Source organism: Eulemur rufifrons, chromosome 16, assembly GCF_041146395.1.
Source record: "Eulemur rufifrons isolate Redbay chromosome 16, OSU_ERuf_1, whole genome shotgun sequence".
Lineage (NCBI taxonomy): Eukaryota > Metazoa > Chordata > Mammalia > Primates > Lemuridae > Eulemur > Eulemur rufifrons.
In genome coordinates, this window is record NC_090998.1 from 79,606,656 (window position 1) to 79,623,510 (window position 16,855).

Genomic DNA, 16,855 nt, shown 5'->3' on the forward strand with positions numbered 1-16,855 from the left:
CTTTGGAACCCTGAGAGCCAGGGGCCAAGCCTGTTTCCACAGTACATTAGCTGTGTGATCTTGAGCAGGTTACTCAGCCTCTCAGAACCTCCGCTTCCTCATCTGTAAAGTGAGAGTACTGCCTTCTCCACTGAGTTCAATGAGGATCAAATCAGGAATCATATGTGCCTGGCTTATCACATAATGCAGTCCCACAAATACTAGAATCTGATTCTCTCCCTTTGAATGATGGTGACTTGCCTCTGCATTTTGCCAGGTTGTTAATAAGATGAGAAGTTATGCTGGCTTACATGATTTTTAGAACAACTTCTGAAATATGTTTGGGGAAAAAAAACCCAGAACACACTAACAACTCTTCACCAATCACCCAGTGACTTCTGTTTTCTCCTCTGTAAAACAGGTTTAATAACATCATTTAGTGATCTGTGCAGTTGAGATTTTGGATAATGCTTCAAAGAGTTCACCCAGAGTATGTGCTTGTACACACTGACACACACACACACACACACACACACACAGTTCTTGAGTGCATTCCAGCCAGTTCTGATAATTTAGTTACTTATGGTTTATTTATTAGGTTGAAAACATCCTGTTCATTTATTACTATTTAATCTATTAACTCTGACTTAGTCCTAAGGGGCAAACTCTCAAGGAAAGAAAACATTGACTGCTGTCTAATACAAAGGCTAAAAATTATGTAGCAGCATTTTACAGATATATTCTTTCTCAGGATCAGTTTGTCACTTAGAAAGTGCTGTCTTCTCAGCACACATTGCTTGCTCTCAACCAGACATACACTTCCCCCACTTTGGATACATAGATTTATTTTTAATAGACTTTATTTTAGAATAATTTTAGATTTATGGAACAACTGAAATGACAGTACAGAGTTCACACAAGCCCCAGACCCAGTTTCCCCGATTATGAACATCTTATGTGAGAGTGGAACATGAGTTACAATTAGTGAACCGATATTGATGCATTATTATAAACTAAAGGCCATACTTTATTCAAATTTCTTCAATTTGCATCTAATATCCTTTGTCTGTTCTAGGATCCCATTCAAGATACCACATTATATTCAGTCTTCATGTCACAGCTTTCCTCTTGGCTGTGACAAGATATTCCTTATTTTTGATGACCTTGAGAATTTTAAGCAGTACTGGTCAGGCATTTTGTGTCATGTGCCTTGATTAGGATTCATCTGATTTTTTTTTCTCCTAGTTAGACTGGGGTTATGGGTTTGGAGGAGGAAGACCACAGAGGTAAAGTGTCATTTTCATTACATCCAAGGGTACGTACTATCAACATGACTTATCACTGATGACACTGATTTTTCTTTCTCTACTATTAAAATAATGTCTGTTTTACTATTATATTGGGCTTCTTTTTTGAGGATGCTGACCTTGGTCGCCTGGCTGGGGTGTGTTTGTCATATTTCTCCAGTGTAAAGTTACTCTTTTCCCCCTTTCATACCATACTCTTTGGAAGGAAGTCACTACGCAAAGCCCACACTTTAAGAGTTATGTTCTTCCTCTTTGAGGATGGAGTCCCTACTTGAATTATTTGGAATTCTTCAAAATGAGAGATCTGTCTTTTCTCCGTTTATTCATGGGTTCAATCACTCGATTTAATTTTATTAAAGAACACAGGGTAAAAATAAATGGGGTAAAATATATTCCTTCTTAAAATCCAGGGCAGAAGAGTAAAAAGATTGTAATGTCCTTTGCTCCTATTTAACTTCAATTTCATTCTTAATTGAACACTTACTATACATAAAACTCTGAGTCTGTTGAGGATTACAGAGATGACTGAGATAAGGTTCCGTTCCTGAAGAAACCATCCTCGGGGCCAGACAAAAATGTATTCACTGAACAAGGCAAATATGTGCTGCAGTTAAAAGTAAAAAGATTTTTGGGAACTCTGAGAAGATAGCATTAATAATTCATTCAAGGAAGGCCGGCTTCCCGGGTGTGCGACCAGTGCCGTCCCACAAGGATCACACTTGGGGTTTCATGCTTTTTGTAGCTCTCTCGAAATTCTTAATAATGTGTTTTTGAATTTGTGTTTGGTAAGCAAAGTCCAATGGGACAATGAAGCGTGTGCTGGCTGCTTGGAGCCTTAGCTCACGTGCAATCCCACCTTCTGTCCTCTACCCCCCGGCAGGGGTTCTAGGGGACTTCCTCCCAGATTCCTGCACTCTGGGCCCACCCAGCCTCCCCCTCTCTGGCCTCCCCTCACCACTGCTGCTGCCCTCTGCCCAGAGTTGTGACCAGTCGAGGGGAGGGGAGGCCCATATTCTGCGGCCACCCTCCCCCACTGGGGATTTGGTGGGTGACTTGGCCGTGGGAGAGCCTCTCTTCTACCCTCCACCCAGAAGTTGCAATCTCTTAGGGAGGGGGCGTACTTGTCACTCTGGGTTGGTACAGCAGGCCCATGGAAATGGGAGATGGATTTCCCCGCCCTTGATGGGAGCATGGCTGTCAGTCCAGTGGGGGCAGAAGGGGGAATGCAGCAGCCAGCAGGCCACAGTGCCCAAGGGAGGGGTAAACAAAAATAGCAAACCAAAAGCACCACGACAGGACAAGAGAGAGACTGCAAAAGAAAATACAAAGTTGTATGTCTTAGTACTTTTAATAGCACTTGTCTCCTGTTATTTGAAGAAGAGACCCTGCATTTTCATTTTGCACTGGGCCCTGCAAGCTGTGAAGCCAGTCCTGGCTGGGGAAGTACCAAATAGCAGTTAAGAGTGTAGGGTCTGGGGTCAGAATGCCTGAGGTCAGATAATATCTCCAGTATTTACTAGCTATGTGACCTTGGGCAAGTTTATTTAACTTAACTAAGCCTCTGTTTCTTTCTCTGAAACGTAGGAATAGAAATAGCCCCTACCTCATGCTAGTTTCCTAAGATTTAGTGAGATTGTGTCTGCAAAGTATGGTCACTGAAAGACCATCTCATGTCCCCTCCACCTCCCACCCCTGCTCCCCATCTACTCAGAGTGCTTGCTCTCCTTGCTAGATCCTAAAGGAGAAAGTTTCTCTTCGTTCCAACTGTATATATTCCTCATCTTTGCTCCCTTCCCATAGTCCTGAGAACATCATAGGTTTCTACCAGATATGTCATTATATTCAGCCACATCCAAAAAGGATTTGTTGAATTCGTGACCAAACACATTGAGTGCTGTGTGCACAGCCCTGACCACCAGGCTACCCCTGTCCTCCAATCAGCTAGAGTGGTCACAGAAAAATGAGTGAAAAGCAATGCATCCTCAGGTAGGAAAAATCCCAGCTAAAACATTAGAAAAGTACTTGGGAGGAATCTGGATGAGGAAATCTATTTGGAGTTATATGAAGTTTGGATGCCTGGCTAAAGCCAAAAGCAGCATTTCCTAAACTCTGTTTCAAGGTTAATAAAATGTTCTTAAAATTAAAAGGGTTCACAGTCAAATAAGCTTAGAAAATGGTACATAATTTCCTTTTTCGAATGACCTAGTATACATTAGAGTTTTATAGACTCTAAAACCCCTACAATAAAGAAATCTGACAAAATGATATGGCCCCAAGTTTCCTAAATGTATTTACCACGGAACCACTTTAATCATAAGACATGTACCAGTGTTTTGAAGAACATTAGCTATTTTCTAGAACATAGTCTGAGGTTAAGCTGCTTGAAGAAAGGGATGGTGTCTTGTTTGTTACCTCATGCCTAGACAGAGAAGACAATACTAATTTAGTGAATGAAAGAATTAATGGTTCTTTCATTTCCATTTTGTCTCATCTTTATGATACTATGCAACATGTATTCAGGCATTTTACAGAGCACGTGATTTCATCACAAAACCCCTGCTGACATGAATAAGGCATGTATAATCAGCACCATATTATTAATGGAGAAACTGAAGCTCAGAGAGATTGAACGACTCAGCTAAGGTCACACAGTTGGTTAATGTAAGAGCTTGAGCTGAGAATCAAGTCTCCCAGTTTCAGATCCTGTGTTCCTTTCATTGCATGTAACTAGAAAACAACATGCACATTTGCTACGCCACTGTCCAAGACAAACACGAATAAAGCATTTACCTCAAATAAGCGCAAGACTTTAGCCAGTGCACCAACTTCTTCTTTGAGCGAGAAGATCAGTGATACAGCACCATTTTGATTGGAGTTGTCTTCAATATAGCTCGTTTCCTACAGGATAAGATGCATTTGGTTAAAATATTTTCCACGGTTTAGCAATTCATTCCCATTAAACCTCCAAGGAGGAGGCAAGCGTGAACTCTTTCTTCTAGTTAAGCCTTGGAAATACAATGAACCACATATACTCTATACAGAAGTATATAGTGTGGTGGAAAATAAGCAAGTCAAGGGCAACAAAGTGATCAGTGATGCTACTGGGTCAGCTTTCAACTCAAGGAAGCTTTGATTATTCACTGATGTCACCAGTCAACCCTATAAATTTAATACCTTTTAATGTACACCAAGTGCCAGGCACTACTCAGGCTCCACGAAATACAAGGATGAACAAGACAATACCCTGTCATTTAGGAGCTCACAGTTTGACTCAAAAGACACATACACATTAAATCAAAAGATCCTTGGAGGTGATATGACATGGTACTTAAAATGTCCCAGGAAAACTTTGAGAAATACCGTGTGGAAAGTACTACAAATACACATGCTCAGGCTTTGAAGTCCATGGAACTGGGTTGAAATTTCCTCTCTTTCATTTCCCAGCTGGATCATTTTGGGCAAATCGCTAAGCCTTCTTAGTTTCCTCATCTGTAAAATCATTATAATAATAAGCCCTGTCAAAATATAGTATTCAGATGATGAAAGAAAGAAAAAGATATGTTTAAATGTTTAATAGACTATTACAATAGAATATTAAAAGTATATAAAATGGTGGAGATATTATAGGTACACAAGAATAACCTGAGAAGCATTAACTTATTCCCATATGCTGGAATCTGCAATATCCAATTGCTGAACAAAGTCACAAAACACATAAAAGCATACCAGTAGCCTATCAGAAGATGGATGTCTTAAACTAAATAGCAAAGAATGTCCAGGGTCTAACACTTACTACGTGCATGTGACAGCAAACTAAGGTGGGATTAGGGTTCACCTTCCAGAGTTTGCCAAAACATTTGCCTAAGTTTTAAAGTAATATATAAAATTCTATGTGTGTCCAACGACAACAGCATGTACCTAAAACTGGGAAGAAAAAAAAATGTGCAGAACAATTACTCTATTGTAAGTCTATTAATGAACCTAATGGGATGGATGTTGCATCATCTCCATGAGAGAAGGCTGTGTTGGGCAGATTTTTATCCATGACTCAGAATAATAAGTTCTGCATGAATACTGATGACCATAGGACAAAATTCTTTCAATTCAGAAAATTCAGGATTTTCCCAGAACCTCACATGAATATAGGGGTGTGGTGAAAAAGCAAATTTATCAGCAAGTGTGATTATAGAGAGCTTGAGATGAATTGGAAGACTGAACTATAAAATATCCCTATTTGGATCTTGATGTTACCCTCAAAAAATTTTGTTAATGTACCATTTATTAAGAGCCTATAATGTCCCAGGTATTATAATAAGCAGTTGATTTGGATTATCTCATTTGATTTTTGTAACAATCTAGAGGTAGGTTTTATTATGCACCAACCGTCCCCTTTTATTGATGACAAAATTAAGGCTTAGAGAGGTTAAATAACTTGCTCATAACTATGTAATTAGCAGTGCAGCTGGGCTCTGAACCCAGGCCATTTGAGCCCTGCGTATGTCTATGAATCACAACCTCTTGCAGAGTCTCCCCTTCTCCCTCTTTTAAACCCTGTAAAAGAGGTGCAGATGAGTCTCTGACTTTAGTCTCTTTCTTCCTTCCAGAGAACACTGAGCTCTTCGTCCTTTCTGGTTTCCTTGAAATAACAAAGATTTTCCTTGTTTCTATTGTAGTTTATTTGGCAGAATCCTTTTCTCCTGTTGGCCTCCAAGAAAAGTAATATATTCCTGACACAGATGCCACCTTTGACTAGGGCAATTCAAACTTGAATGCACTCATGCTTGAAACTCAGTCGCCCCACCCCCACCCCACTCCTCTGTGTGTCCAGCCAATCACCAAGTCCAATCTGACCCTCTCCGGAGATGACTGTTGGTGTCAGGTCTGCCATCACCTGAATCCAGCTCTTAGTGAGCTGCATTGATCCAGCCCTAGCAGAATTTTGTTCGTGTCCTCCTTCTACTCAGAATTCTTTCAAGGCTCCCTCCCCATGGCCATCAGGTTAAAATGCCTCTGGCTGACGTTCAACAGTCTCCCTGTACCTCACCTCCAGTGGCCCACCCACAGGAACCTCCCCCCCTGTCAAACTGGTTCCTTCCTTGCCTTTTCAACCCCTCATTAGAGTAAATCACTGAATCCCCCTTTCCAGTATCTCAGCCTCCTTCAGAGGCTCTCTTGGGGCTCACCTCTCTCAGAAAACCTGGGTGCCCCTCAGCCGTGTGCACAGTCCTCTTTTGTCCACGCGTTTCATTCGGCTTCTGATACTCAAGTGGGACTGGATAGCAACTGATTCACAGACGGAGGTTTGTCCTTAGAGTTCACCCAGCTCAACTTCCATGTCTCACAGATGGGGAAACTTAGGACTAAAGAGCGAAAATGCCTCACCTGATTTCATACCGGTAGTGGAGGTGTGTCAAGAACTCGGGCTCCCACTTATCAGTTGTTCTACCTGATTCCATTTGCTATGGGCATAATGTGGGGATTTAGGCTTCTGTTTCTTGTGAAATAAAACATTTACTTTGGTCCAGTCACCAGTTACTCAACACCATGCCTAAGAGCCTGCATTTCAGCCACGCCCAGCTCCTTTCACTTGCTGCGTTCTCCCCATACCCTTTCTAAGTCGATGCTTCTCAGGGAGTTCCTTCAATCTCCATTCCAAAATTACTCGGTGAGTCTTTCTTATAAAGCAGGCCCCTGGGCCTCACCCAAACCTATCAAATTAGAATAGTTGCAGTAGGGTCTTAGAATCTTCAACCTCAAAGCCATCCCAGATGATTCTTAACCACAGAAAGTTTTGAAGCCCTTAATAAATATACAGCCAATTTTTATTATAATTTTCCCCAAATGTATCTGAAAATTCATATTTACTATATGATAAGGCACCACTCTTTGCTGTTATTAGTATAAATACTAGGGTCTGACATTGCCTGAGTGAGTATGCACTGTGTGCCAGGAGCCATTCTTGGTACTTTTCACAGTTAATTAAACATCATCATTGGCAGCAACTAGCATTATTTTAAGGGTTTACATGTCACCCATTTAGTTTTCACAATAGCCCCATGAGGTAGGTGCTGTTATTTTGCAAATGAAGAGATAGACTCAACAAGATTAAGTGGCTTGTCCAAGAACACCTAGCTAATGAGTGGTGGAGTCTGGACTTGAACACAGATGCAACAACTCCAAAGTCCATTCTGCCTCCTAATGACAGACTCAACCAGGACATGTGAGTTGACTCACAAACACAGGTATACACGGGATGGGCAAAAGACAGAGAAAAGTAGCTCAGAAACTATTAGGTAGAAATAGGGTAGGAAGAAAGATCTTTTCTAGGAATGAGGAAGGAAAAAATTTTGATCACTGAACAATACATTCAACAATAGAAATATATTCTGTTTGGTTTTATATAACAAATGTATAAATGTGTGTAACAAATGTTATCTTTGGAAAAAAGCAGTGTACAAATATACAAGCAACACATTTTGATAAAGATATTCCAAGGGTACTAACTTTTAATCTTAGTGCTTTTTGGGGTCACGGTAGGAGGTATGTATTTGCATGTGTGAGTACACACACGCACACGCACACACACCCCCCACAGTGTAAGACTACTGAAAACAAGACGCAGACCTCCTGCCATGGATGCAGCGTATCTCTATATTCAGCATTTATCTACAGGAGAAAGTATCATAGTAGAGAAAGGTACATGGTTGGAGTCAGATCTAGGTCTGAACACTGGCTTCACTGTTCTTAGCTATGATTTCTATGTTCCTCTCTTCTTCTATCCCACAACCCTGCTCTATTTTTCTTCACAGCATTTACCTATAGGAAATTATATTACATGTTCATTTTGTTAGTTTTTTATTGTCTGTCTCCAGCACTAGACTGTGTGTTTCACCAGGACAGAAACTCTGCTGTGCCTGGCACACAGTAGGTGCTCAATAAGTCTTTGTTGGGTGAATGAATGCACCAAACCTCTCTTATAGAATTTGCATGTTTTTTTGCATGTATGTGCACTTGACATATCACGTGCCCTCATCAAATGGTGGTTCCTTTCCACAGTCTGCACTATGTCCAGATTCCATCCAGTGTGTATTTATCTGGTTTGGGAACTTTAAGATGGCATTAAGCATGTCTCTTTTGCAGAATGTCAGAGCTGGAAGAATTAGGATTTGTCCTAAAAATGAATCCAGTCCAACATCCTCCACCCCAATTTTACAGATGCCAAACTCAGCCTCCTCACCCCAATTAAGTGACTTTTATATCAAAGATGAGAAGCCAGGCCTCCTGGCTCCACATTTAGCAGATTTTTCCATGAATAGGATCTACCTGCTTCAGTGCCTGACATGTTGATCATCCTTCCTGCCAGTGTTCAAGATGCAGTTTTTTAAACAAACAAATCAGTTCTGTCTAGACCAACACATTGACACTCTTATGCTCCAGGAATTGTGCTAAGAGCTTTATAAGCACTACTTTATTTAGTTCTCATGTCACCCCTAGGACATGAATATTTTTATTCCTATTTTTCAAATGAATAAACCTGAAGCTCTGCAAAGTTAAATGCTCTGCTTTCAATGCAGAGGGGGTGCCAGGGCATGCTCAAAACCCTCCTCTTTACTAGTGCCCCAGCCATGGGTAGCAGCAATTTGTGTATTCTCAACCTCTTAAGTGCTCTATAAACAAAGCTTTAAGTCCCCATGCTTCCCTAACCAGATCGCTGCACCCAACCCGCTCCCATGGACGTGGGGGCCCTACTGCTCGCAGCACAGCAACTAACTGCAGGATGGACCTGGAATCTGTTCTGGGATCTGTCTGACTCCCACGATGTTCCTCTTCAACACTAAGTTCTTCTGTTTCCCCAGCACCACACCATTTGCACAGGAAATCTTTCCTTTAGGATCCAAAGAAAGTCAGTCCAAAGTTCTGCAGTCTCTCTAGTTACATCAACTTTATCACCCCCCTCCTCTTCTCCCCAGTCTCCCTGTTCTACACAGAGGATTGTTCTCCCTAATCCCACAAGTGACAGGAGACTGCCATCTCAGATAACCTCCCACATCTGAATCTCAGAGTGCAGGAGTATGATTTCCCGTGAATATATAAGTCAAACTAAAGAACATATTCTACAGTTATTCACCTCAAGAGAACGCCATTAAATCCTGGGGAATGGAACACACCCTGGGCATTATCCCCAAGTCAACTTAGGGTTCTTTCACAATCCACACCCAGGGGACTACCTCTTGTTCCTTTTCCCCTCTGCTTAGTTCTCCCTTCCCAGGTCTGAGTAAGTCACTGTCCGACTCCTCTTCGTGCTTCACCTTTTCCCCAAAGTGAGATGTTTCTCACAATTTTGCCTTTTCAATACAGGTTGAGAACCCTTTATAAGCATCACAGAAGAGATATAGAAGGACCCCAACCTCCTACCCTAGATCATTAAGGACCAGAATCTTCAGTGTACAGAAGAGAAAGGCAACAGAGAGGGACAGTGACTCTCCCAAAGACACACAGCTAGTTGATGGCAGCTCTGAAAGCCAGATCTCCAATCCCTAAAGCAGTGCTCTTTCCTCTGAAAGCCACATAGGACTGATGTTACCCCACTTGGAAACAATTGTTGAGGACATGTCTTACCTGTTGACTTGCTAGACATTCTCATCATCTTCAAATGAATTTGGACGTCTCGGTGAGCTTATGAAACTAAGTTACACCAACATTTCTCAGACCTCTGTCCCCCGCAGGGAGCCAAACTCCCCTACCTGAGCATCTGAAGCCCGCCCTGGCTCACCTGTCCAAAGTCGGAGAGTTTCCTGCCAAAGCCTCCGTTCTCCAGGACCACAGCTGACATGCTGGCTGGGCGATAGAGGTCTCAGCTCTAGAGTGAGGTTTCTAGCTCCTGGGCTTCAGTCCGTCAGTCGCTGATAGGTTTGCAAACAGCACGTGGGGTTGAGGGTTTTAACCCGGCATTAGGGAGGAGAGGAGAGGTTCCAAGGGGTGTCTCCTGCTGCGTGTGCCCCACAGTAACCTCCTGGTGGGTGTCGTTCTGACGCAGTGAGCGAGGGCAGCCCACCTCCTGCTCAGAGTCACCTGCCTTGGCTGGCCGGCCGGAGGGGAGGGGCCGAGGAGGGTGGGGCGGAGGGAGAGGCCTGACTTGGCTGCCAGCCCCTAAGATGGGAAGATGCCAGGGAGCTCAGGGCCCCACATGTCCTGTGCATTAGACAGGTTTGACATTTCTGGACTCTCAGAAGCCTGGGAAGCGGGTTCCCTGCAACTGGAGAAAACCTGCGACTGGCTGATGATAGCAATTACCATCCGTGCATCCAAAAATAATCTGTGCACCATCTCCCTGCCCGCCCCCCCCCCCCCCCATTGAGACAGAGTCAGGATCCTCATTCAGTCGTGTTTTTTTTTTCTTTTTCTTTTGTGCCTTCTATTATATTAACCACTAAGCAAACTGCCTTGCTGTGCTTTGGCTTTAGAAAAACTACAGGCAGAGGACATTGTGAATCCTGAGCACAGTAGCTAAAGAGCAAAGGTAAGAGTGATGGGGGCTTAAATCCAGCCTCGTGTTCTCCAGGTATTTACATATCCGCTGAGAGCTCAGAAAAGAGGATGGTCGAGCCACCTTGCTGGAATGTTTTGAGAATGTGAATACGAATAGGAATGGAGAAATGCATTAAAATTTAGGACAGTTCTTGCCACATAAACACTCAGTAAAGTGGAAGATATTGTTTAAAAGTGTGTCAGCATAAATGTGACTGCAGATAATCACGGAGGACCTATACTGTGGGCCAGGTGGGGTTCGAAGCATTGAAGATACAGCAGTGAATAAAATAGAGGACTCTGCCTCCGCTGTCACGCTGCCGTTCACATGGGCAGGCAGAAAATAAACAAATAAATAAGTTTAGGCAGGGCTAAGTCTTCTGGAGAAAATAAAATAGGGGGGTGGGCTAGGAGTGAGCTGGCGGGTGTTTGGGGGTGGTCTTCTTCTTCAAGCAGGCAGGAAGATGTCATCAACTACATTTTGTTTTTTTCAGTTGAGGAAACAGAGGTGAAGCATGAGTGGCCAGCAAGTAAAACAAAATATAAAAGAGCACTGGGAAGTTAGAGGTTTAGAAAGGATGCGAAAAACCAGGGGCTTCAAGGTCTTGAACACCTGCTTAATATCTTCCCAGAAGAGGTTAGTGGGTTGTGAGAAAACAAGCCAATAATAGACGTTGCTGGGAATCCACCCCCTCTCCTCCCACTATTTTTTGACCAAATGACCAAGTATCTGCCAAACAAAGGCAAAAAAATAAAAATGTCAAGTTTGGGATCCAAAACAAGTGGATTAACTCCTTGTTCTACCACTGATTGATTAGTTGTGTAGCTTTGATCAAGTCTATGCCTTAGGTTTTTTTTTTTTTTGTATTTAAAATGGGGATTTTTAGGGCTGCTGTTTAGAATTCCTTGAGCCTCTATAATGTGCCAGGCTTTCTACTGTCTGCTAAGAATACAGACATAATAAGTACAATTTCTGTCCAAAAGGAGACCTGGGGTACGTCAGTAATATTTCCTGTGGTAAGTTGGAAGCTCAATGTCACTGAACATGGATGGCCAAGATCTTGACCTCCATGACCTCCGTCCTCAGGAAAAATCCTGTATCTGACTCCAGGATTTTTCTAGTAGACGTAAAATGCACTGTTTTCCTCAGCCCCTGGATTGCCTTACAAACATTCTTTCATCCCTTGATGCTGCTAGTGCACTAAAAAGAGCAATGAATGTGACAGCACTTGAAATATTACAGGCATGCAATAAAATAAAAGCAAACAGTAAATAAAATAAATTAAAACTGCTTATTTGTATGCACACTGTGTGGTAGACACTGTGCCAAGCTTTCCAGCTGCCTGGTTTCGTTTCTTCCTTTCAACAATCCTATGCCCTATGCATCTCATAATAGGTAAATTGAGGCCCAGGAAGTTTAAATATATTAGCCCAAATTCAAACTATGTTTCACCCTCCACCAAGGCCCTGGCTCTCAAATGCTTTTTCTTTCCTGTTTGAATGAAGACAGCATGATTTTTGGAGCCAACAAAATGATAGCTCTTCTCTTTTCATCCCTCATCAGCTGAGAATGGACTTCTTAATCCTATCTCACATTAAAATGCCCCAGGTCTGGGCTGGGAGGAGAGCACACTTAATTGTTTGCTACCTCCGAGAAATACAAAAACTAATAGCTTCTCTTAAAAAAAAGTATTCCGAGGCCGGGCGTGGTGGCTCACGCCTGTAATCCTAGCACTCTGGGAGGCCGAGGAGGGTGGATAGCTCGAGGTCAGGAGTTCGAGACCAGCCTGAGCAAGAGTGAGACCCTGTCTCTACTAAACATAGAAAGAAATTATCTGGCCAACTAAAATATATGTATAGAAAAAATTAGCCGGGCATGGTGGTGCATGCCTGTAGTCCCAGCTACTCGGGAGGCTGAGACAGTAGGATCGCTTAGATCCCAGGAGTTTGAGGTTGCTGTGAGCTAGGCTGACGCCACGGCACTCACTCTAGCCCAGGCAACAGAGTGAGACTCTGTAAATTATTCTGGCAAAAAAATAGAGAATTTTTTATGCACTAAGGTAAAAATTCATTTAATGTGAGATTGCTTGTGCCATAAATTTTGTAGATGAATATTAAGCTATCTTCTTGTTCGATTTGGATGGAATACAACGTGTTGCTGAAACGAGAGCTGTTCTGGGTGCAAGGAAATTGAGGAGAAAGTGCAAGTCTAAAAGATGCATCCACAAATTCAGTTTGTACGTCACTGAGATATTGTTTATGGCCATGCAAAGGTGAGCACCATGTCACAAGATGAGCAGTTGTGTACTTGGAAAACTTAGAGCTGACCTTCACTGATTTGGCAGTTGAATATTTCCCAACTGTTGGAAGTTTACCAATCCCTTTTTGTTGAACCTTATGTGCAGAAGGTTGAGTTAATCATAATCCATGAGTTCACAGCACAGAATCAAAACGTACATGACCCCTCTCTTGTTCTATTTATTTATTCTCTTTTTTCTTAATTTGTCACTTTTTATTTGCCTTTCCCCAGAGCCAAATTCTTGAATATGTTTGATATTTAGCCTTGGACTTATAAAATACATAAAAATGCTTGTGCATATATGTATTTTTCATGGATATGTGATGTTGCACTATAGATTTAGTATAGTATGTAGGTGTACCATAGTTGCATAGTTTCTAACATTTTTCTATTAACTGTGTTCTTAGGATCTAGCGACGTTGCTGAACATATATCTAGTTCTTTGTTTTTCTAAATGGTGCAGAGTATTCCCATGTATACCCACCATATTTGATTTCTGTATTCCCCAGTGATGAACACCTAGGTTGTCTTAAACTCTCCCCCACTCCAAACAATGCTATGATAAACATCCTTATCTTTGTCCCCTTACAGACCTAGGGGAGAATTTTCTGGGATAGAAGACTGGGGTTCCGAATCATAGGGACCACTCATTCTGAATTTCACAAAGTACTGCCAGATTGCCCTAAAGAGTGGCTCATACCAGCTCATGTGTCCACCAGCAGGCAAAAGAGTTCCTGTTGCTGGGTATCCCTAATACTCAGCACTCTCCAAAGGTCAGAATTTTTTTCCAATCTGAACAGCATGAACTGGTGCCTTGTTGCTGTTTTTAATTTGAATTTTTCTTACAACTAATGAATTTGAGCATCTCTTTATACACTTACCTATCTTAGACTTCTTATGCTGTGAATAGTTCATCATTATATCATTTGCCCATTTTCTTACTAGGATGCCTGTCTTGTTGATTTACAGCAATAATTTATATGGTCTATTATAGACACAGGGCCAAAAATGTCAATTAGCCTTGTGCCTTTCTCAGTCACTGAAGATATCATCTCCCAATATATCACTATCAGTTTACTACCAACTGGTGTCCTTCCTTGAGCAAACAATGACAAAAACAAGTAGTTCTGATATAATAAAATCCTATCTTTTTTTAAAAAAAAAATTGTGGTTTGTGCTATTGGAATATTGTTTAAGAATTCCTTTTTTACCCCTAAGTTACAAAGAGAGTCTCCTCTTCTCTATTCTATCATCATTATAGTTTTATCTTTCCCAACTAGATCTTTAATCTACCTGCATCTCTTCTGTGTGTGGACTCTATAAAAACCCAGTTGTTTTTTCTTGTCCCTCCACATTGTGAGTCGACACCATGTACAAAGACTTTTGCTCATTGACATTGTTTATGTCAGAGTTTTCTGAGAGATAAGATGAAAGGATCCCTTCTCAGAGATGCATGGCAGCAGATGCCTCTTTGACATTTGGTACCACATGCACAGTTTCTCAAGCTCTCATCTGCACCTGTGTCTGTTTCTGATGTTTAGTTTTATTCCATTGGTTTTTCCAGTGTGTCTCTTCTTGTGTCATAACCATCCCGCATTTATCACTACAGTATGGTTTGGTAGTTTATCTTATTATTTGGTTGGCAAGTCCCCCTTTTAGCTTTTATTTGTCCCCAAGTTTATTCACCTATTAATGCACATTTCTTCTTCCATATTTTAGCTGCAGTTTTGATTGGTTTAGCTTTGAATTTATTGGTTAATCTAAGGGCATTTTATAAGCAGTAGCAGTAATAGTAGGCATACATGCTGGATCCCAATCTTATTATGAACACAGCCAAAATTTCTCCATTACTATTATGCTTGATTTAAGTTTTTGATGTAATAACCACCATCAAATGTATAAAATCCCTTCTGTCTCTAGTGTGCTGAGACTGTTTGTTTGTTTTTATCAGGAAGTGTTAAATTTAATACATGCCTTTTCTGCATTTACTGAGAAAATTATGTGATGTATTCCTTTTAGTCTATTAATGTGGTGTATTCCACTGATAGATTTTTCAGACATTAAACTTTTCTTGCACTCTAGGATAAACTTCACTTGTTCACGATGTATTAATTTTTAGTACACTATTAGATATGGTTAGCTCATATTTTATGTAGGATTTTTTCATCTATGTTTATTAGTGAAATGGAACTGCAACTTCATTACTTGTACTGTCATTACCTCATTTTGAAATCAAGATTACAGTAGCTTTATACAAGAAATTGTGCAGCCTTCTCTGCTTTTATAATTTCTGAAATATCTTATGAAGATAGAAATTATTTGTTTGTTAAGGATTTGGTAGGCCCTCTTGTGAGTATACTGGTCCTGAAATTTGGGGAAGGGGCATGAAAACGTAGATTATATTTCAATTTATTTCACTATTATTGGTCTATTCTGTTTTCTATTTCTTCTTATTTTATATTTTTCCAGATATTAATTCAGTCTATCAAGATCTTAATGAAATGAATATATTAAATGTTCATAACTTTTTTTAAAGCTCTATATGTCTGTATTTGTTTTTTTCTATTTTGTTCTGTTGTTTATTTACACCTTCTCTCATCTTGCCAGATGTTTTTCCATTAAGAATCAGCATTTATAAAACTTATCTTCTCTAAAGTTTGTGTTGTTTTCTGTTTCACTGATTTCTCCCCACTTTATTATTTCCTTGTTTGAGTTTGCTTTGTTAGGTTTTTCCCAACTTCTTGAGTTGAACACTTAGCTCATGTGTTTTCAACTTATTTGTTTCTCAATAAGTACATTGAAAATGATGTATTTCTAAGCACTATTTTAGTTGTGTTCCATTACTTTGATACAGTTAATGTTTTCATTATTGTTCCATTCTAAGTTTTGAATATAATTTTCTCAATAATCCAAGAGTTTTTAGGAATATATTGTTTTAATTCAAGGTACTTGGGATATTTTTACCTTTCCTTTTTATCTTTAGCTGTATTACATTATGGTTAAAGAGTTCAATCTTTATTTTGATTCTTTGGAGTTTATTGAAGATTTCTTTGTGGCCAAGAACATATGATCTATTTTTATAAGTGATAATGCATGCTAGCAAAGAGTAGGTATTCTTTATTTCTTGTGTGAGTGTGTGTGTATATATATATAATGTATATATATTTCTTAGAGATTATATATACATTGTATATTTATATATATGACACACATATATATAACGGTAGTTGGTTATTTTTAACCCTATATAAGATGAGAGTGTCTCAAGCTCAGTGTTCCTCAGCTGTGAAACAGACCCACTGTGTTCCCAGCATCCATATGGATCCACTTTATATTGACAGCCATGGGATTTGGGGGACAATGGGAATCAAGGAAAACATGAAATTTGTGTTGTCTATGGTGCCCTGAGCAATAAACTGCCTAAATCCATTTGGGCTCATTGTTGACTTACTGGCCAATGTCATGGAAGTGTGGAAAGTCTGCCTGGAAGTTATACTGATGTCTAAGAGCTGCTTGACCACTTGACAGGAAAGAAAAGGAACTGTGGCATATACAGCCAGTTGGCCAATTTTCTTTCCTTCTCTCTCATGGAAATAGGAACTTTGAATGTTAGCTATGTTCAAGGCTTCACAGAATAATAACTGCTTTTCCCATCCTTTCTTGCAAGTGAGTGTAGCTACATATCTAATATTTGACCAAAGAAAATCCAAGAAGAAGTAGTCTGCTCATGACCTAAGAAGTG

The 16,855-nt window shown here is 40.6% G+C and overlaps 1 protein-coding gene across 1 annotated transcript in view; it reads right to left on the reverse strand.

Annotated features, from left to right (window-relative positions):
• The window catches only part of PAH (phenylalanine hydroxylase), a 62,553-nt gene extending 52,210 nt beyond the window's left edge, over positions 1–10,343 (reverse strand). Inside the window, exons 1-2 of the mRNA XM_069489962.1 lie at positions 10,060–10,343; positions 4,077–4,184 (exon numbers count right to left, since the gene is read on the reverse strand). Coding sequence (XP_069346063.1) covers positions 4,077–4,184; positions 10,060–10,119 — 168 coding nt within the window. The 5' untranslated portion in view covers positions 10,120–10,343. The remainder of the gene's footprint in view (positions 1–4,076; positions 4,185–10,059) is intronic.
• Positions 10,344–16,855: the final 6,512 nt, after the last annotated feature.